Genomic DNA, 22,163 nt, shown 5'->3' on the forward strand with positions numbered 1-22,163 from the left:
TGAGCAAGAAAGAAAACTAATAAGAAATGTTTGATTCAAAAGTGTTTTATTGACCAGAGATTGGGTATTAGCTATATTTCAAGTGAAATAAAAAAAAGAATTACAGGTAGAGGACCTCAACTTTCTGCTACCAGTGAGCCCAGACTGTTGATGCTGTTATTTAAGTAATCTATCAGTTCAGGTTCATCTGTGCAAAACTGGTCTTTGACAGTTTGAACAAGCTCTTCAAACTATCTTGTTTTTTTTAAAAAAATATTTATTCCTGTCTTTTATTTTCTCAGTTCATAACTGACTCCTATCCAGCCTGAAGAAACAGCTGTGAAGGACACTACCTTACAATCCCATAACAGTCTTACCTGAAGGGCATATGACTATTTCTTGAAGAGATTTTTAAAGAATAGTTCTCAAAATAAAACAAGAAATGCCAGGGGCTCATACAATGTATATACACACTAATCAATTCTATCAGCAGCTAGACAGTTTCACATTACACTTGTCAACTTACTCTCACAATTTCATTAAGCAGGTTCAAACATTCATTTTAGAGACATGGATTCTGAAGAGGATTTAGTTACAGCTCAAAAAGAAGCATTCACAAGCCTGATTTGCTTTAACAGGAGTTGAAAGTATCACTTTCAGTGTCACTTGAGAGTTGAAACCATAGATTAGATGACTGATAATTATCTGCATAAGACAAATTGTTGATATACTGCACGGTAATTTTGCTTTTCTCTCCTTTTGCCGAGTGTGAAATAGATACTCCAAATGCAGCGTTCAGTGATGGGGTTGGGAGCATGAGAAAGATAAAAGTTGGAAAGGTAGAACTAAAGAGCAGCAGAAGATATTCTGATTTACTTCTTGAAACTGCCTCTCTTATGTCCTTTGGGAATATCTCCAACAAAAACTCTACCATGCCTGAAGCAAGCAAATAATCAAACCCCTTCTACAACTAACCAGGAGGGAGCGGAAACTTAATTTCCTAACAATACATAGAGAAACAAAACAAAACAAAACAACAAAACAAAAACCTCAAAAAAACAGTGCTTATCCTAAAGCTTTAGTATTAAAATATTACGATTAGAATGTTTATGCATAATGGAAGCAATACCAATAGACAGCACAGAGTAGTTACATGAAAAATTCACAATGCAAATGTCTCCTATCAAACAACCAATTTTACACAGCAAATCTGGCACACGTACTCATTTTTACAGTATTTACCCAATTCTGAATTGCTCAAATAGCTAGGCGTTTGGTTGGGTTTTTTTTAAATAAAGAGTGTAAAAAGAGGTTGTCAGGGCAGAAATTATGAGCAACCAGAGAAGTAAAAGTCTAGAGAAAAAGCAGAGCACAGAACAAGGAAACAGCATTAAAAAGAACATGGAAAGACATTTACAGTGTTTTTCCTGATATTCTCTTTTCCATTATGAACTATTTTCATCCCAAAAGCCTAGGGCTTGCAATAACCCCACTAATACACATCCTTCTGTGAACTACTGATAAAAGAAAACATGGGTCAGAGGTTAGCAATCATTTCTATCTAAAATGTCCTAGCTTTTTAAAGCATCTTTCCTCCATTCAAGCCAACTGTATTCCATTAAAAAGGTCTTTAAAATTATTATCCTGGTTTATATAGAAGCTGTAAGAGTACCTGTAGGGTCTTCTGTTTTGTAGGTATTGCTATACAGTTGGGGATGAAATTACCTTGGAAGATTGGGTCATCAAGAAAAAGCAGTAAGTTAAATGTTGTTAAAGTAATTTATTAATAAGGTATTTACAAATGAAATCAGGACTATTTCATTAGAAATGTTACGAAAGAAAAATGCAAGTAATCTAAAAAATTCTTTCATTATTTCACTTTTCATCTGATTTTTAATAAAGGTGTCATTTTGGAATTGAAGAGAATACAAGAACCATTGTTTGCCAACACAGCATTTCAGATATTCCTAATAAAAATTTTAATGTCTGAGATTCATAACTATTCAGCAGTCAGTAATAAAATACACACTTACTCTTCCTCATCAGTTCCTTCACAGTATTTCCTAAACTAGTTATTTGGTGTTCCATAGCGTTGAAAAAAATGGAATTATATGAAGCAGTAAATCACTGAAATTCCGTTTTGCCATGTGCTTCTTGCATGTCACTTAGGTACATTTTCACCAGTTACATTACTCTGGGCTTTTCGTTGTGACAGATCCTCCAAATTTCTCTCATTCACATAAACTTCACTCTCATAAACCTGAATTAGATTTGCACCAAAGGTTCCAGAGAAAAACTCAGGCTCTATTTCCATCTGCACAGACTAAAGTAAAAACCTAAAACCTTTCAAGATGTTGCTTTTCCTTACAATACCTTAAGAAAACAGGGAAGTACACGGGGTTTATCAGATTTGACGTCCAAATTGCAAACTAATTATGTCTTATTCTGCTGGTGAGCTGTTTCAAATTCCCTGAGAAAACAAGACCTGAAGTAGCAATGGAGACTGTACTCTTGCTTCAGAAAAGGGCTTACCATTGTGGCAAACTGGATTAAATACAAATTGAATATACATGGCTTATAGGGCAATTTAAGAACTTAAAATAGTTGTATATCTCTTCCCTACTTGTTCAGTAAACTGTTAAAAACTGGTCTGTTCATAAGTTCATGCTTCCAGATTTCTCAGAAACATCAAGTTTGAAAGAAAAAATGAAAATAACCTTTGCTTAGCATCTGACAACAGGGACTTCCTCCAATGGAATAAAAGCCAGCAGATCTGAATCGGCATCTGAAGTTTAGGTACGAGCTGGACTGACTGACTGGCACAGCAAAGCCCGCTTGCCAGGACACGTCTTAAGATTTCTGATCTATTGGACATATCAGTTGTGGGGCAGGGCACGTGTTTATGAAGAACAGTATAAAAATGCCCTCTGGGTATGTGTTTCCAGCCTGCTACGAGGTTGAGGGCTTGAGTATTAGGCCTGGGTACTTCATTTTGCTTTCATTCTGCCTTTTTGCGTGACGGTTGCACTGCCTCACTTCCGCCATTTAGGAGGTGAAGCACTAAGCTAAGGTATTCTTATGTTAAAAATATATGATTTAACCACGAATTATAATAAAGACTGGCACCCAAATTTAAGATATCATCTTAAAAAGTGACTGTAAAAGTCACCATGCATTGATTTTTTAAAAAAATATAAATTTTAAAGGGTTTGCCTTGAAAGGCAAGGGGAATTTCTCTAGTGGCACCCTTCAAACCCACTTGTGAGTGAAAAACACCAAGCCAGGCAGACACTGCAAGTTGAAGGGGTCTAGTAGTCCAAACGAGTCCCTCAGAGACTCCTAGCAAGCTTTGGCATGTCCTTGATATTGCAACGACATAGCAAGAGGAGCCTCCACTGACACAGGGCAAGTAACTGCTGATAGTGCACACAAAGCACAACCATTCCCCCTTTCATAGCTAAAAGGAACAAAATGAAAAACCATGCTTTTAGTTACTGTTCAGGGAAAGTGACTTGCTTGCAGCTACCTTATTAAGAACAGTCAAGACAACGGAGACAAGTAAAACCAGAAAATATCCCTCCCCACAGTCATTCATATGTAGGCTGAAATCTGACTGTGTAGGGCATATTCCGTTATGTTTCAAGATCAACCGAACTTTGGCAGAGAAAGCTCATTGTGCAACACGGCAAAAGCTGTGTGATGTAGCATAAAAGTATGCTAGGTACTGAAATATTGGAAGAAAAAATATTCTTCAACACACATGTGCCCTGAAAAAGTCTCCTGCAGAAGTTGCTTTAATGAAAGTTTGGACCTTGCAGAGTTGTCAGAACTGTACAGTACCCCTCACTCCCACTGCAGCATGGAAAGCCTGCGTGCTATGCCTCACAACAGTTCATCTGTGCATTTATGTTTTTCATTGATAGCTTTGTTTTTCATTGAACCATAAGGTTGGAGAAGACCTTTGAGATCATCAAGCCCAGCTGTACCTGTCCACTAAGCACTTCATGTATCTGTCTTTTAAATACCTCCAGGGATGGTGACTCAACCACTTCCCTGGGATGCCCATTCCAGTGCTTGATAACCTTTCCAGAGAAGAAACTTTCCTTATGTCCCACCTGAACCTCCCATGGATCAGCCTGAGGCCATTCCCATTTTCATTTTATTGAATCTCTTAACAAAATTCAGTATATCCCTGCAACTTTCTCCTACTAAAACTTGAGCTCTGGCTCACATGCAGAAAATAAATCTGCTCTAAATCTTAAACCACAGAATACAATTATATTTTCTTAAATTAACAAATACATATTTAAATACCAGGTCTTATTCAATTACATTGAAAGATACAAATCTGGAGTTTGTGCTCAGCATTTTAGAACTGAAGATAGTTAAAGAATATACATCTCAGTCTTCATTACTTCTAGTATTTTTAATAGTAGCTTCTGTAAACTCTCTTGCTCTTTTAGTTATTACCTAACTGGATGCTAGCTATTCAGACACCAGAAGACAATGAACACTTACAGGTAACTCCAAAATGAAGTTTAAGTGATCAAGATTATTCCACACCCCACGTGCAGAATTACCCTCAGAAGAGTAAGAATTATTGCTTACTGTTTAACAGAAGCATAAAGTTAAAACCTAGAACTGCTATTGAGTGTGTACAATTTTTCTGATTATGTTGCTTGGAAAGAACATTAATTTTCAACTGACTACAGCAGCTGTTGTCCAGCATGGCTTCAAAGGTTTGGCACTAGAATATTTGCCAAGCTGTACGTACATACACAGTGAGCAGAGCACACAAAGAGAATAAATAAGATGCTCCTACTCAGTACAATGACACGAAGCTTCTCTATACCACAAGATCTGACAAAAAAACCCCGAACTAACAATAATTTTATGTTTGCACAGACATCATAGCAATTTTCAGCAACCTGGCTTAAAAGCAGTAACATGATGCTTTGGAGTACAATCTTAGTAATACTTGTAATAAAGTCTGATAATAAAGCAGAACCTCTCTAGGATTCAAGGGTTAACACTAAGTGAAACAGCTCTAATGGAGAGTGGGTTGGCAATAAAGGAAAATCTCTATGTTCCACAAAACTGGCCTGTCTTGTTCTCTTTGTGTAAGACAGAAGACACTAATCAGCCAGAAGATGAAAAAAAAGAACTTTCAAGGTGCTTTTTTCTAGAAATGCTGAGAACACTGGTACAAAAGAGCAGCAGAAGGAACAGTCCATTACACTTTCAATGGCATTGTGATAACTTTGTCTTACAGGCATCGCACCAAGAGAATGCACTGGCAATCCAGACAAATTACAGGTGAGGTTACCCAGGAAATCAAACGAATAGTGGTTTAAAGTTTACTTTCTGGAGAATAGCCTAGTCACATAAGATTTCTTGCTGCTGCATGTGTTCTAAGACACCACTATAGCACAACAAGAAATCCAGAAAATCAGGAATTATTGAGAGGAACACGTTTTCGGAAAAAGTTCATGCATGTTCATCAGCACCAAAGCAATGTGCAGTGACTGTAGTTTTTGCTTTGGGTTTGTACCTACATCACTGGTAGTGCTTTGTTCCACAGTCTTCCAGCCTTAACAATAGAAGGGCTTTATGATAACATTGCTGAGCATGGATACTTATTTTCTTCCACAGATAAGAACATTATAAACAGGGACTTTCCACTCCTACATCTTTACATACTGGCATAGCTAAGCACAGTAATTGTGTTATGGCCAAAAGAGCAAATTAATAGGTATACACATGGACAGAATTTAATTCTCTCTGCAGAGGTTGCATCTAGTATGAACCTATGCCAAATGATGGGTTTCTCTGCCATTTCCTCTGGAAACAGCATTCAATTCACTACACGACCTCTGACAGCAAGCGTAAGAAATGCCTGTTTTTAAAGATGGCATGCTCAATTGCTTTGCTAAAGAGTCAGTGTACACGATATTAATGACTGTGGCACAGCTTCTAAATCTAAACTGTTTAAAACTAAAAATTGCTTACTGTACTGTTGGTTTAAAAACCAACAGCACCAAAAATCACAACTAGCAACAAAAAGATGTTTTCCTAGATGGCAGAAAATGGGGAAATAGGAAAACATAATTTACTGGTGCCCATGCAGTATGTCTCACTTACATTAGTTATTGTTATGGAATCATATATGAGTGCAGGCTGAAAAGATATGGCTGGAAGCTACCAATCAAGTATCACTCTAACAAAACTCCTGATTTTTTCCTGGGTGCCAAATGATTACAGCATTAGGGAGGCCAATTACTCCAGAATAAAGTTGGCAGAATGATGGCATAGCTCATTCAACTCGTGTCAAATATATTAACCTTACAAATGAGTCACCATGTTTTGACCATGGTTCATTAGGGCTGATGGATGTCAATTATCTCCATCAGAAAACAGGTAACTTAAAATGGGAGATTTTAGGATGTGTCTAGAACGCAATGGGAACTTAACCACATTTCACCTCGATACTCTGAACTCTTAGGCAACAAATAGCACCAGATTCAGAGTCAGCTTTACTGTTGGGAGTCTTGACGCATAGGATAGAAAGAGGAGATTCTATACAAATGCAATGTTCTCAGTGTTTTCTTAGTGACTGTGCTTTGAGGACAAAGCAGCATAAGTGACACTGCAGAAGCAAAGAAATAAAGCAATGGGTCAGATTACAAATAGTGAATTGTGATGTGATGCGGGAAATGACTGATTTCCTATCTCCTGCCCTTGCAGAATCATTCCTCCTACTCTTGTAGCTACTAGCAACCTAGAAATAAATTACACTAAAATGTTGTGTGTTTGAAACATTGCCAAGTGTAAGACTTGGAGGAGTTATACCATCTGCTCAGCCTTCTGCCTTCTACCACCTTCACGATCAAAGGTGGCACATTTACTGAGATCAGGACAGCTGAGGCTTGTTTTTTAAAGAAGTTACAAGCGGCTCAGTGTTCCACACAAAATCCAAGCACTCATTTACAAGCACAACTCTGCAATAAACAAGCAATATTGTCCTTCTACTTCCTTTGCCGTCTGATGAACAGGCCAGAGCAAAATGAACCTTATCTGAATGCTACTGACTTAAGACAAACAAAAGGACCAGATGAAATAATTAGGAATGGAAAGAGGCAATGAGAACTTCAGGAACTAGAGTGATGCAAGTATCTACTTGACCTCTAGGATCACAGTTAAGATGTAACTCTTGGCTCTCCAGTCTTCTTCGCATTGTCTTATTGCTATTTTTGACAGGTCATAGCTGTGCTATTTTCAGAATTGACTTAAACAAAAAATCATTTCAATGGTGGAACTCCAAAATCAAATGCTTATCTCCAACTTTCAATTCTGTGTCTTCGAAACTTACTTCTCTCCCTCTTACAATGTAATAACTAGCAAAGCAACCACTACACATCTCCTACTCTCATACTCTGCATGCAGCAGAGCTTTAAAACCATTTTATGTGCTAACTAGAAAACTGAATCTCCAAATCTGCTTTATAGGTCCTCAAAGACGGAACAGAATACAGAAATCTGGTTGGGATACATGGGTAGGAGGGAAAAACAGACAAGCAAACAAAACCAACCCAAAACCACAAAGGGAAACCTTTTGCTTACAGGCATATCAAAGGCTTAATCTTACAGTGATTTCTACCTGTCAGTTAACAGTGGCCTACACTTAAATTGAAGAATCACAAAATAGCTTCAAATTCTTCAGGACTTGTGCTAAATCACAAAAAATTGATTAATATTCCAGTCCTCTGGTGCAAATCTACGTAACTTCCACAATTATTCTAAAACACATGTGGCATTCTTCCTACTTCTCAGATTCCTCCTTCACCCTAACTAGCAAATCATGTGTACGTTATGGCAAAAAAAAAAAAAAAAAAAAAAAAAAAATCAAACGGGTATGGAGAATTGGTCTCTTTTGCACTGAGAAACCAGCCTGATTCAGGGAGACAAGGCTGGGGACAGATAATGCTGTTAAAAATAATTCATCTCCTCCAAGTCATTATTTTGTCCACTAATAAAAGCGTATAACATGTGTCTCGTGTTCATTAAATTTCCTACCCAAAATGTCACAGTACACTCCTGTTCAAGAATAACATTCACATTGGACTAAAATAGTGGTGGTGTTGTTTTTTTTTTAATTTGGTAACGTAAAAATGTGGAAAAACAAATAACTAACATTTCTCTTTGACTTAAGACAACAAAGTGTTCCAAACATTCATATTTAAATACACACCATCCCATTTCAAATGATGAAGCTCTTCTTCAATTTGAAAGTTATGACAGCAGATTTTTCTTCATTTTCTTGATGTAGCAGTGTATTTCATTTGATAGCTGTGCAAAAGGGGGGGGTTAATCAATTTGAATTCATAATCTATTTCTACTTTACGAAGCCACTTGGAATTTAGAACCTGTTGTGACATCAGTTTCACAGATGAGGAAAATTAAACAAAAAGGTGCTTTTGTGAAAAACAAGTAAGAATGTACTATAATAGTGAATCAACTGAGAAAATAAAGCAGCTACTGATGTTGGAGAGCAGCTCAAAACACTGGCTCTTCCAACTAATACTTTCAGAGAAATACAGTTTTGATCCTGTTATCACATACAAATATTTTACACCCAACAGTAGAATTTATTAAAGATGTGGCAGTACAGTGGTAAAAGGATGTTCAATGAATAGTAATGCTATTAGATCCCTGTAAAGGACCAGCTAAATGTCCTAACTCCATCCCACAATTAGCCCAATTCTCCGTCTCACATTAACTCCCACCCAGCATGTCCCCACCAACTCTTCCCTCCCCATCCCAGTATCCCCTGACATCTTCTACACTGCCCAGCTACTGTTTTGGCAAAAAGCAGCAGTGGCCATGGTCAGTTCCATGCTACACAGGCTGAGCGGATAGTAGACTGAGGATAGAACAGTTACTGAAGCATTTCTTTGGACCTCCCTTATATCCACTTATTCACAAAACTGATTTTATCAGACTTTTAAGGAACTGAATTACTTTTATGTGTTTCCCTCTCAAGTGGAAGAATAATTGATAGACTCGCAGCACGACTGCAATAGTTGAGTCTCATGAGAAATCAGACTCGCACAGTACCTATAAGCCTTCTATAATAGGAATTCTCTCTCCCCTATTCTGCTGATCACTGCCCGCAGCAGCTGATACATGTTAAAAAAAATGTTTTTCTCTCTCTAATCAAGCCAACTTAATGCACTTATTATCTCTGAGATACATCTTCATACTACGTTAGCAGAATAATATTCAAAGACAAGAGTTCATTTACTAGACTTATACATCATCCTGAGTTGTTTCCCTGCTCTCTGCTTCTCCTTATTTCCACCAGTTTTAGTACAAAGCATCCCAGATTTTGGCACTGGAAAAATTTTATCAATAGCTCCAAAGTAGACTAATCCAAAATTTTAACTTTTGGCAGAACCGAAACATCACAACTGTTTTAAGCTGAACACAGTTATAAATACACTAAACTCTGGCCATTCCTTCGGTCTAGAATTACATTTTAAGGGATGTGTAAGGACCACCTCACACCCCTACCGTGTGAGCACTCCTGTGACAAAGAACTTCCATTTCTCCCTTTCCACAGCTAAGAAACTAATTCTCAGCAAGCACAATAGATATGGAATACATTGTTTCCTCATTGCTGATGGAATAGCTCCCTTAATTGCTCTCTTACTTTTCCAATACATCCTCCAGAATAATTAACGCACACAGCTTCAAGAGGCTGTCAGTATGGAGTGCTGCATTTTTCACATTGTCCTCAATCATGTTTTAATTCAGAGATTCAAACTGTTTCCCCTGCAGACATCTCTACCATAGCTCTCCTGCTCACAGAAAGTTATGTATGAAGAAAATAATCCAGCTTTTAAGACAACACATTTTGAAATTAGATGCTAGGAAAACAAAAATAACAAAAACGTGTGTACAAGCATATACATGAACTTAAATTTCAGCTCCCAATTCTAATCAAAGCCAGATTGTATGCTTCTAACAGGTAGCTGTACCACCATGTAAAAGCCCTGCAGTTCTCTTCCTCCCATTCCTCCTTCAGCATTTTGATTCAGAGTATACACTGTGTGTGCGTTAGAGTATACACTGTGTGTGCGTTTCGGTACGAAGGTAAGCCTTCCAGGCTAGCTTCTCCAGGGAAATAAGCTACCATTATTCTTAGACACTAATTTTCAGAATCAGACTAGCATTAATTAACTGCAGACATTCTTCAAAACTCTGCATTTCATTTGAGTGCTTTAACAGAAAGATAAAGGCCATTTTTAATAACTGGATTCTTCAGCCACAGCCTAGCTAAGAAAAGCATTATCTTCTTTAACAGTTTTCATCTTTTCTCAGGTGGGCCTTTTCTATTCCATGAAGCAGCCTACTATTCTTTAAGGTCTTTAACAATCAGGAGTAGCTTATTTTACAAAATGTCTGGATTTAATTTTTGAAGCAGAATTCCCCAGGTTGACTATACTTTCAACTTAGACATTGGTGGTTTCGATCGATAAAACTCAGTTTTACTTTAAGTCCTAGTAAACTGTATTTCTATCCTCTACATTTAGCCTTAGCTGAAAAGTAAGTTACAAACTTCCACGATCTGCTACTTAAGCAGAGATTACTTAAAAAAGAGCACATCGGAGAGCCACTGGTCAAACAAGGTGACCTCACTACCATGATGTGTTAAAACTCTAACTGTTGACTAAAGTATGCCTTCTTACTTGTACCTTCATTAAGAACTTTAGATGGAGAATTTGTAATTAACAACAAAGCTGAAGGTGTCCTTCAGCTCATCTGTAGCTATTTGAAAAGAGCACACAGACCATAAAAGATGTCAGAAATGGTCCCAACCCAATAAACCCTGTGAGTAGTTTAGTAGTACCACTACAGAAGGTCACTATTTATTTACAGTAGGGGACTAGAACAGTTTTGGTGCCTTCTTAAAACAGCTTAGCTATGAACTCATTCATTTTGATTCATATGAAGTAAAGTAATTTTGACTTGACAACATAATTATTAAAACTAAAAATTATGTTATGCAAACAGGTTTTTGTCATAAAGACACCACCAAGACTTACTAATTAGTTCAGAGTAGTTAACACTTCTTCCAGTAAGCACTGTACTTTCCCCTATGCTGACATTAAAATACAACTAAAAATAGAAGGTAATTTATCATTCCATTAATATGGTCTGAAAATATTTTCTGCCTCAGGCTGTTACAGATGAATTATTTTCCTATGCATACTCGAGGACACAGGTAAATATGAGCACTCTGCTCAAGATCTACAGTCACTACATCTGATACAAATTTTCCTTAAACACTGTCTCATAAACAGCTAGTTGTTGTCCACTTGTACACTGGTTCCTTGTTGTGCACATTCAAATTCATCAAAAAGGTATCATCCATGTCCACAAATGTGTGAGTGCTACTATGTTTTACATCAGATTTTACACATATCACTTTTTCCAATACTACGATGGTTTTAAGTGGAAACAGAAGTTTGTAACTGAGAATGAAATCTGCCATGTTGTTTCAGTCAGGCTGAGAGAAAAAAAACAAGGTGATGTTCTAGCCATTTCTTCTCTCTTGTCAGACTCCTAAAAGCACTCCTTGTAAGCCCTTCCTTCCAACCATTCAAATCATTACTGTAAATGCCACAAAAATTCTTACTACATGAATAGGTCACAGTAAAGAGTACCTTGAATGTGGTGCTTCCCTCTCAACTCATACACAAGCTCGTTAGACCAATAAAGTTTCTAGATCTTAACGAAGGCAGAAAAATTCTCCAGTGTAACTTTTGAGTATCAGCCCAACAACACAGGCTTTAATTAGGACACAATGTAAAGAGAACACTAAAGAGCACAGCGCTTGAGTCAAACACAATTATTTTTGAATACATGTGGGCTTATTTTACTGTTAAATGAAAACACCAGAAGACATAAGCTAAAAGCAGTAAATACTCATTCAGTTTGTTTACCAGTCAAATTGTACAGCACAGCTTCCTGCCACCTTCCTTTCAATCCTCCTTTCCATTCACAACCTTCAGATTTTTTTTCTAAACTTGATTACAAACATTTCCTTTGTAACTCTCAACCTAGTCTAGTTTGTGTAGTTAGATTTCACTGGTAGTTTTCCCCAACAGAGCTGCTTTTCATTCCAGTGTCATGGAATGTTTCTAGATAGTCATCTTATGTTTCTAGATAGTTTACAGTTGCTTTAACAAATAACAATTCCAAAGGTAAGTTTCTAGTTGCAGGAGGGATACCAGCAGGGTTTACAGTTCTCCTGACTTTGTATTCACAATAAAGATTAAAAAATACGTCCTTAAAATTAAATAGGTTTAGAGACACAAACATCAGATTTTTAAGTCTAAACAGCAACTATATTACTGTGAGAAATTAAGGCCTGTATCAAAGGTATAGTCTTAACTTGAAAAACTGTATTGCTACTGCCAATATGAATACGTGCTACAGGTTCAATAGTTCTTACATCCAGGTGTGATTTTTTTTCCTTCCAGCAAACATCTGTTCAAAGCAAAGGGAACATCTGCAGAAAGGCCCAGTCATTTGTCAATCTACAGCTCACCTTAAGAAGCTCTAGATAAAGCACTGATTATTTAATTTTCAATGTCCCGTGCTCTTGATGTTTGTTTGCACAAAACCCAAATCCATTACATACCTGCAAAACTTCTTCTTCTGAGGATTACTCAAATAGATCCATTCATTTTGGTTAACATTATCAAGTTTTTGGCTTGCAACAGCCAGGAACAGTCTGTCTAAAAGTCTCATGAACAAGTCCAACCTAGATAAGATCAGTAGCTTCTCTTGCTACCTTTATAATAAAGAATTCCAAATGTACCTCAAGGGTATTAAACTACATAGTATCCTGTATTTTTTTTTTTTAATCCTTCAAATAAAGATAAGCTGCAGAGTGAAGGTTAACAAAAACCCCACTCTTCACAAAGAATAAAAGTGAAATTGGTAGTCTTATAAATAAAAAAGTTTTAACATTTTTATTACCCTGTTTCAAAAACAGAGCACCTTCAAGGTGACAAGTAATGCTTTAAAACATGATGAACTGATGTAAAAGGTTATCCTTACTTTACAAGGATGAGCCAAAAGCAACCTACTACCCATCTGATCTGTTAGAAAAGCCAGGATTTATACTCAAGCATCTGGTAATTCAATTTAGAAAGTGGGAGCTCTCAAGTGGTTTTGTTGCTTTGAATGACAATACAGAGCTACCAAGTCTAATTCTCTTTCAAGTACAGCCTGAGAAACTATGTACCATGGTATTTAAGGCTGCAGTTGTTAAGCTACAATATAAAAAAGAGATATTTATTAGTCAAGTACAGGGAGGTTATAAACTTTTTGTAAGAAAAGGGGCAAATAAGCGTTGTTATCATAAAAGGGTACAGCACAAAGGAATAAAATGCACTGGCCACTTGACTTTGCATTGCTGTGTTTGACACATGGGCTGCTCATCTTCACTCTAATCCAGCAGAGTACTTCTAGGTAACACAGCCAATACAACTGTATCTACTGCCACGTTTTGGTACTAAAAAAAAAATGAAACAAAAGAACAGCTACATTTACAAGATAGGTTAGCAACCTGCAAGCATGCTTAGCAAGCCTACTTCTGTTGCAGATAAGAGATACAACCTGTGTCTCAATTTCAATGTCCCCTCACATTCTTTAAGTTCTTATATAATAAAACTCTAAAAGTGATGAGGAGTGCAGGGATTGCTTAATTCTCTCGTCATCTTCAGGTAGAGAATTCAAACTATTGAGCTTACTGAAGTTTGGTTGAGGATTTTTTGGTGTTGGTTGGGTTTTTTTTTGTTTTGGGGAAGGGGCCTTGAGAAATGGGTTGGTTTTGTTATTTTTAAAAAATAATTAAAAAACTAAAACAAACACACACACACACCAGCTGACAATATTCAATAAAGGAACTTAACTTTATGTTCAAGTACAACATTTACACTACACAAAGAGTGTCAAATGGCCACTAAAAGCCAACCAGGAGCAAGGGCTTTAAACTGACTCTCAAATGGTCAAGCAGAGGGCACTCTTTCTGAATCCTGTTCCATTTTGTACAGGCTGGTATGGGGAGGACTAGAATGAAGAGAATTCACCGATCACAGATCCTTAGCCTACATTCCCCTCCTGACAGTTTACCGCTACATACATTTCTCTGAAAAACAGTGGAAGTTACTAGAAATTGGCTCACACAAAAGAATAATCCTGACAAAAGGTCTCCTCCCTTTTTTATTATAGAGATCCACATCTGTGCACTCCGAAGAATCTATAATCAATTTAAACACTTCTTTCAGTGGAAGTCATATACTACCCTGGACTGGAAGCACTGTCAACCCAGCTTCAATTTCTGAAGCTATAACCCTGAACAGAAACAAATGCAATGGTTTGTAACATCAAAAGAGACCGTACAACATTGTCCATTTGGTATCACTACTTCATGAGAGTCTTCTGCTGCCTAGTATGTATCAGATGATCTTAAATACTCGTAATACTCCTAATGAGTATGGATGAATCTCATTGCCTCCTTCCTGATATTTTCCAGCTACCAGTTCTCTAATCATTGCACTGTTAGCAGCAGAAACAGCACAACTCAGTTCTAATTCAAGATTAGTTTGAGTTACTGTGGCACTGCCACTTTCAGGGAGCGTCAGATCACCTATAATGCCGCAAACTCCACCCTGTAATAAAAAGCAGTGTAGGAATGATGCTAGAAATCTATCTTCACTTCAACCAAAGGTCAGCAAAATACTTTAGCTGCTCAGCTGCAAGGCTATGAAGAAATTAATCCAAATTATTTTAAGTGGACTTGAAAAGCATGAAGTGTGACTGAATGTGATTCTTGAAGTCCACCTGGCACTTCGAAAGAACCTGACATACAAAGGTACTAGCCAAGTACAAGGAACCCGAAGAAAATAAACCTCACCAATTAAAAACACTACACCCTGTGATTACAAGGCACCTATCATGGACAAAAACTAGCAGACAATAGCCTCAATCCAGTCTTGCACTGGGAAACAAAACCAACACAAGAGGCCTGTTACACAACTGCCATTCCTAAATTCTTCGCTTAACATTTTTATCTCCATTTGAAACCATTAAGCTGGAAGAGAACAGAAAAAAAAAAAGCCTTCGGCTTTAGAGATACAGACTATGAAGACTAACTGCTTGCTGTTTACCCATAAAATCCCACGACAAAATTAAACCCTTTAGGAAGACAAGTCAAGCCATACTGAGCTATAAAGCTCAACTGTGAAATGAAAATGCATTAAATATACAATATTCTTGATGTGCTAAGAAACGACAAACAACTATAACCAGATGTTCAAGTGCAAGGATAGGACTATTATTTATATAGCTGCAGAAAATAAGTAATGCATCAATAAAATGTCTTATTTAAACACAACCTGCAAGAACACAGCAGGCCTCCCAGAGCAGCATTTCCTTCATAAAGATTTGGATTTACTGACAAGAATGTTCCCTAATTTAAAGTGGTACACTGGTATAAACACTATGTAAGTGGACTGGATGACCCAGTTTCTAATGTAGCAATGCCATGTTTTACAGTAACAAAATGAAAGTGAGAGGAGGCTGTCTTGTTTTTCTAGAAAAAGGTGATAGTATCCCCTGCCCACACTCATTAAGAAGTTGCATTTGTAAGATTTTAAACTATTGAAGCCTTTATTTGAAACGTAGTAGGAGTATTTACTTTGTGGTGAGCAAGACTGTGGGAAAGGCAGAGGCAAAGCAATGTGGAGAAAAAAGGAAATCAAGTACTTCTGTTCATTTCACCCCTCTATTTTTAAGGTCACGCTAATTCTAGAATGTCTACAGAACAGTCTCTAACACAACAAGACGAGTTAATTTATGTATATCTAACTTTCTTTTCCTGTATAACACAGTTTTTTATCAGCCTTCAGTGAGATCAACAGATCAACCAATATTTCTGTTCAAAAACTAGGGGAGAGGCAGGGAGGCAGGACGAGGACACAAGAAGGAAGCAGAAAAGGAAGAGTCAGCCAAAGCAATAGAAAACAGGGAAATGTCAGTCCTCAAACTTATGAGAGTAAAAAGGGTTCCTACAAAAACTTCAGAAAAAACCCCCCATTTTCTCTAACATGTAGAATCACAGCTATCTATAAATCCCATACAAGTTTCCAGATACAGCTACCATACACTCAGCCTTAAATATTTATACTACAGTAAAACTTAAAAACAGTGAAAATATTCTTTAAAACACTCTTAAATTTGAGGGGGCCTCTACAAGGGCTTAAGAGCAATTATAAAATATATGTTACTTACTTAAATGTGTGATAGATATACATTAAAAAATGAAAGTTCTTTATTGTGCTTGTGAAGGACAAGTTCTACATCTATCCATCACTTCTCACTTCTGATGTTCATGTAAACTCAAGAACTAGAGTGTAAGTTAAAAAAGCAAAAGTCTGAAAAAGTCTTGTTTTCACAGCTCTTTCCTTTTGGTAATGGCAGCTTCAATGCAAGTGACACCCAAACTTCTGCATTTGAAACTCTGAATGAAAGGACTTGAGTTTTAAGAACAACCATGTGAAAGTTTTAATCTTCGAGAAAAACGAATGACACTGGATAAATTCACCTCAGGAATAAATGCAGTAACATTTGTGAGAATACAGATGAAAATAGCAGAGGTTTGGTATGAGTAGTTACAGAATTCCTCCTCTTCAGTTTTCAAAAACAAGAGACAATACAAGATTTTTATTCTTAAATTTATTTTTAGCAGGATGTGTGTACTAATGGATGGTGACATCATGAAGATAGGTCCATGTCCACCACCTGCAACAGAAGCTAGACAGATGTTAAAGAAAACAATATAAGAGTTAAACATGACACTACTTACCCAGAGCAGAGTCGCCTACTAAGCAGGTACAGTTAGCTTTGGATGCAGACATGACAACTCATATTACTAATATTTATCTGTTGTCACAATTTCCTGTCACGATTCGATGCACACATTACCTTGCTTTTTATAGGAATCATGCCCTTCTGTTCAGAAATAACTATCAGGGAAACGTTTTTTTTTTAAAAAGTACTAATGGACAGATCAGTTATTCAAGGTTAACTTACCTGTAAATTTCCTTCAGAAGATAAAAGATCTGCAAATTTAGGTCTAAAGCTCCCATCCAAACTTTAGAGTTAGCAAGAACTCTTTGGGAATTCAAATTCTAATACTGTTAAACCAGTTCAACAGCAGGTAACATTTCTAAACATTCCCCTAAAAATAAAACTACTTGTTTCTTACCATATCTGGGTGTTGACAAAGCAATAAGTTAGGATCTCATCAAATACTCACAATGGGTTACACTAATTCAGAAAGAAATGAAGACATGATATGGTATGATCCAGAGATGGTGTTCTATTAAAAACCAATGTCAATCGCCAGAAGTCTTACCAAAACAAACAAGCCTGTCAAGAATAAATTAATTTCACTATAAATCAAACTTCACCAAAGCCTAGGGATAGATAGTTCTGAAAATACATTCTCAAAAAATTAGGTGACCAGCCCTTTCCCAGTGTTATTTCACATGAGAGGTCAAGCTCAATCAGAGGTATGGTATTTCCCAAGACTGTAAAAACAGAGTCCCTGCTTCACAAAACAAATACATCTGGCAACAGATATTTGGGATTTACACCAAAAGATGCCAGTTTCTTAAAAATAATACATAAAAAAAAAAAATTAGAACGAGAAATTACATCAGCTGGCTCTGCAGACAGTACTACGAAGACATCGTGACCTTACATTTCAAAACTTCAGGATGTTTAGCAGCCTGCACTTTCCAAATCAAAAGGACCTATAGGTAGCGAGCATAGTCATTTCACTCAACACAAAGTTTAGAAACTGCTTGTTCTTTACAATTATTTGGCTCATAGCTCTTTATTACTATCTTGGGTTTACACCATCTTGCCTCACATTTCTTTATCAGTAACCTGCATTTATTCCACACTGATCAGCCTATAAACATTCTTACAGTATACCTCAGCATCCTAGGACTTCATCTGTTTAAAAGAGACCGCTACAGATACTGAAAACTGGCTTCTGCTTTCTGAAGACAGACTTCTGAAACCCATACAACGCTGGAAGCGTGCTGTATTAGAATTCGATTCTTCAACAGTTTAAGTAAGTCAGCCAAGAAACACAGTTTTAAACACCATGACAGTCTGGGAATAAGTAATTCCTTTCTCTTGCAGCTATAAACTCTTTGATCTAGTAATATTTGGAAATTAAACTGGTTTTATATTTGTTGAAAACAATAAACAAGAATGAAATCTATTCACAGCAGCCCTCCATTTCTAACTTTTGACTGACTAAGCTCTTGGCTTTTTATAGACTTATAAATCTGTCTGAATGACTAAGTCATTGTATTTTGAGTAACTCACTATCCCAGTGGTCTACTATATGTGGAGTCTAATTGCTGGGAATGATCTACAACAGAATAGAGTGTCTCAAGATGATTAGTCCCACACTGGTACTGCAGGATTTTGTCCTTCAAACACATCACACACACACACAGAGGGAAGGCAGGGCAGGCAACTAAAAGCTTAAGGCTTCCTGTTCTTTAATCTTCTAGGTTCCACTGTGCGGCTGGATCAGTTGATACTGCAATTAGCACTACCGTGTAGATCATGTATCTTACAAGAAGGTGGTTGATATTCTTTCCACAGGATAAACACAGTGAAGTTGATAGGAAGAACCTTCATCAACTGCTTTTCTGTGAGGCATAGAGCAAAGGAAGTCAGGCAGGAAGAGTAGTCTAGGAATGACATAACTGATACAAATGATCACCTCAGATAAACTGAATAGCATTTTCCTGAACAAAGACACCACAAAATCTGAACTCAAGTTTTGAAGTTATAAAAGGGTAAAAAAAGCACAGAGTGAAGACAACGTTCTTGACAGGCCTGTATGATATGAAACTTGAAGAGCAATCCATTTGTGCATCAATTAAGGACTACATGCATACGCTCCAGTTACAGGGCACCACAACTATACAGTTATCCCCCCTTGCAAGAAGATACAGGTTCAGTTTTGTTACTGTAATACTCAAGGTGGCACTGGAACCCAGGTCTCAAAGCTGAGTCACGGGATTTGGGAAGCAAGAGACATGAAGTTATAGACCTGTTTAGGATACATGTGATTTTCAACAGGAGGCCTGGCAGTATTATGCAGCAGGGAAGGAAAAGAGATGACTGGTAATAGTGAAGAACAGAATAACTTGGGGGACTATTTGCTCATACAGAGCTGTTCACTCTACATCTTTCTTTCATTAATGGTTTGTCCTGTCCTAATGGTGCTAGTGCTACAAATGCTGCTTGCTAGCTGTGTTAGAAGGCTGCAGAATCTAAAACTACATTTTACTGGGTTTAAAGCATGCTTAAGTCAGGTGAAAAAGTTCTGCCGAAACCAGTAAATTCTTATCCTTTAAGTGGCTTCACAAATCTACAATTACAAGAAAGACCATTCTATTCACAAAAAAAGTATTACTAAACAATGTAATATGTAACTAAGCCTTGCAAAAATGAATGGAAGAAATAACAAAAAATTTACACTGAAGAATTAAGTTAGTTCCATCCAGGATAAAACTTTACAACTGCAGTAATAAAACTAAGCCTGTACAAATAACGAAGATTGAATAGGCTAAAGAAACAAAAAGACAAACATTGAAGTGATTACACTTGCAGAATCACCTAATGTTGAGCTGGTTTAACAGATTTAGAACACCAGAACCAAAAAAAGTCTCATTAAAAATGTGCTGGAAGCAAAGACCTAGCAGTGGCAATTAAATGTTTACCTTTGGAGAGAAAATTCGTTTAGGCAAACTAAAAACATTTGCAAGAGCAAACTTTAGTGAAGAATGGACTAAAACAAAACATTACGCACTTCCAGCTTATGTTCTTTCTCTGCAAGGAATTCTTTTTGACATCGGAGAAAGTCCGACAACATTCGAGTTAGCTGTTTTCTATCATCTATTTCAGCTGCCAACCTGCCATTGTAATCCGCCAGCAACATACACGCATCATCTACCATTTTGGAAAGTTGCTCTCCAGATTCCTTATCTAAAAAGCAAGCGAAAAAGAAACAAAGCATGATTTCATTATATACTGTTAAGTTATCAGAACAGTAGTTCAGTAACTGGATCCCCAACCCTCACCTGTTATTCTGTCTAACAGGGACACATCTTGGACCTCTATAGGCAAAGAAGCTATTCTCTGATGAACTGCTGCATCCCCACAGGCAGCATTTTCTAGTTCTTGTAATGCTCTAATGAGATCTGTAGTCTGAAAAAAGCATGCAAAATTAAGAACTAGTTTAAATAAACAGATTCTAGTACAAAACAGTATTTCACAATAAGCTCATGGCATCAATTTGATCGCAATTTTAAAAGCATTTTTTGTATCAGTAGTATAGCAAAGTTCTACACCTTCTTGGAATGAAAACCAAAACCAAGCCATTAATTCTCAGAAAAACACTGCAGTGTTCCTAGTTTTAAAGCTCACTCTCCTAAAATAAATGTTTCATTTTAATTCTTGGTACAGGACTATTATAAATCTTTTACATTTGACATTTGATTATTTTACAGCATCATTCATTTTACTACACAGTTCTGAAATTATTTTTCTTGTAGTTTTGCTTCACTATCACATCAGACTAGAGCAGTGTTCTTTTTTTTGGAAGTAGGGCTGATGTTCACACAAGCCCAGACGTCTGTTACAGAGAAACATACTACATACTGATTATTTGAGGACAGTCATTTCTTGACACAATAAAATGTCTTTCAAGATAGGACAGTACCATAACAAAATACCCACAAGAATTACAAAAGCCATAACAATGCAAGGTAGACAAGAACTTTTCCCCACCATCATAACTGCAAGATTGTGAAATATTTTATTGATAAGCTGATAATAATCTTACTCTAACTCGTGCCACTGGTTACCACCCCAGAAACCAAATAAGAACCCAAAACATTGTAGAAACTAATGCTGAAATCCTGATATGGACAAAGTTGGATATATAGTTTATACTATATGGTTTTGCGTCAAACTGATTGAAGTTACACCATGCTCAACTTCTTAGCTCCACTTGTAATCTAAAGTACTGTGAAGAAAAGTGTCAGGTGTAGTCACCCTTGCTCAGAAATGGCACCTCATCAGAAAGAAAAAAGGAGATAATTCAAAATCAAGAGTAACTGAAAAATTCTGGATCAAACCAAAGGCAAACATAGACTTTTATAAAAGTGCTTTTACCTGTGGAGGGTCAGTGGGAGAACCTCGAGGTGAGCAGTTATTTTCATCAACTTTTATCTGTTCATATGTGCGCTTCCTGCCCTTTCTGTCTCCATCTAAATGAAAACAGAGGATTCAGAGAAACAGTATTTCAAACAAGAGACCGAGTCTTCATATACACACAAAATACTTACACAAAGCTTGCCTAAGTTGTTCTAATACATCATTTTCATAAACAGACCTTTCTTCCCAGATAGAAAGCACTCGGCCAAGGTGTTTCTTACAACTCTCATCAGACTCACTGTTATGAGAAAAAAAAGCAAAAATCAGCAACAGGCAAAAGCACAGCAGTGACGTACGATTATCTTTCACAGAAGGACCTTGCCATACTTCATCAATATCAAAGTACCAGAAGTCCAATAATCTCAGAAAATAACAAAATGAAGTTTTAAAGAAAAGAAAGCAAACATCAGTTTCAAGATGTTTTAGCAAGTGCATTAAAGAGTGGCCAGCGCCCAATTCCCTCTATCTGCTTGTTCATTCCATACATCTGTAGCCTGTAATGCTGTTACGCAAACACTGCACATAGGTTTCTATTGCTTCAACAGCTGTGTGCCATGTGACAAAAACTCTGTTTCAACACTCGAGCATTCTCATGCACCAAGATGAATGGCTGCTGGCAAAAAAACAAATCATGCAACAATGGAGATGAGTCATATCTAACTATTGTAGCACATAAATGCAGACTGAAAGCAAGTCTTAATTTAAGACATAGCTAACAGCTTTCTAAGGCAAAAGGGACTGAATGCCGATGAATTTACTACATAACTTCATCTAACAGCATTACAACTATCCAAGATC

At 36.9% G+C, this 22,163-nt stretch overlaps 1 protein-coding gene across 3 annotated transcripts in view; it reads right to left on the reverse strand.

Annotated features, from left to right (window-relative positions):
* The window catches only part of RPRD1A (regulation of nuclear pre-mRNA domain containing 1A), a 43,805-nt gene that overhangs the window by 10,000 nt on the left and 11,642 nt on the right, over positions 1–22,163 (reverse strand). Inside the window, exons 3-7 of one of the 3 annotated variants that reach the window (XM_054060278.1) lie at positions 21,497–21,603; positions 21,324–21,418; positions 20,228–20,354; positions 19,957–20,132; positions 11,435–16,865 (exon numbers count right to left, since the gene is read on the reverse strand). In XM_054060278.1, coding sequence (XP_053916253.1) covers positions 16,827–16,865; positions 19,957–20,132; positions 20,228–20,354; positions 21,324–21,418; positions 21,497–21,603 — 544 coding nt within the window. In that variant the 3' untranslated portion in view covers positions 11,435–16,826. Of the gene's footprint in view, positions 1–11,434; positions 16,866–19,956; positions 20,133–20,227; positions 20,355–21,323; positions 21,419–21,496; positions 21,604–22,163 lie in introns of those variants that run through there. The other 2 variants (XM_054060279.1, XM_054060277.1) reach the window with 2 other exon arrangements.

Source organism: Cuculus canorus, chromosome 2, assembly GCF_017976375.1.
Source record: "Cuculus canorus isolate bCucCan1 chromosome 2, bCucCan1.pri, whole genome shotgun sequence".
NCBI lineage: Eukaryota > Metazoa > Chordata > Aves > Cuculiformes > Cuculidae > Cuculus > Cuculus canorus.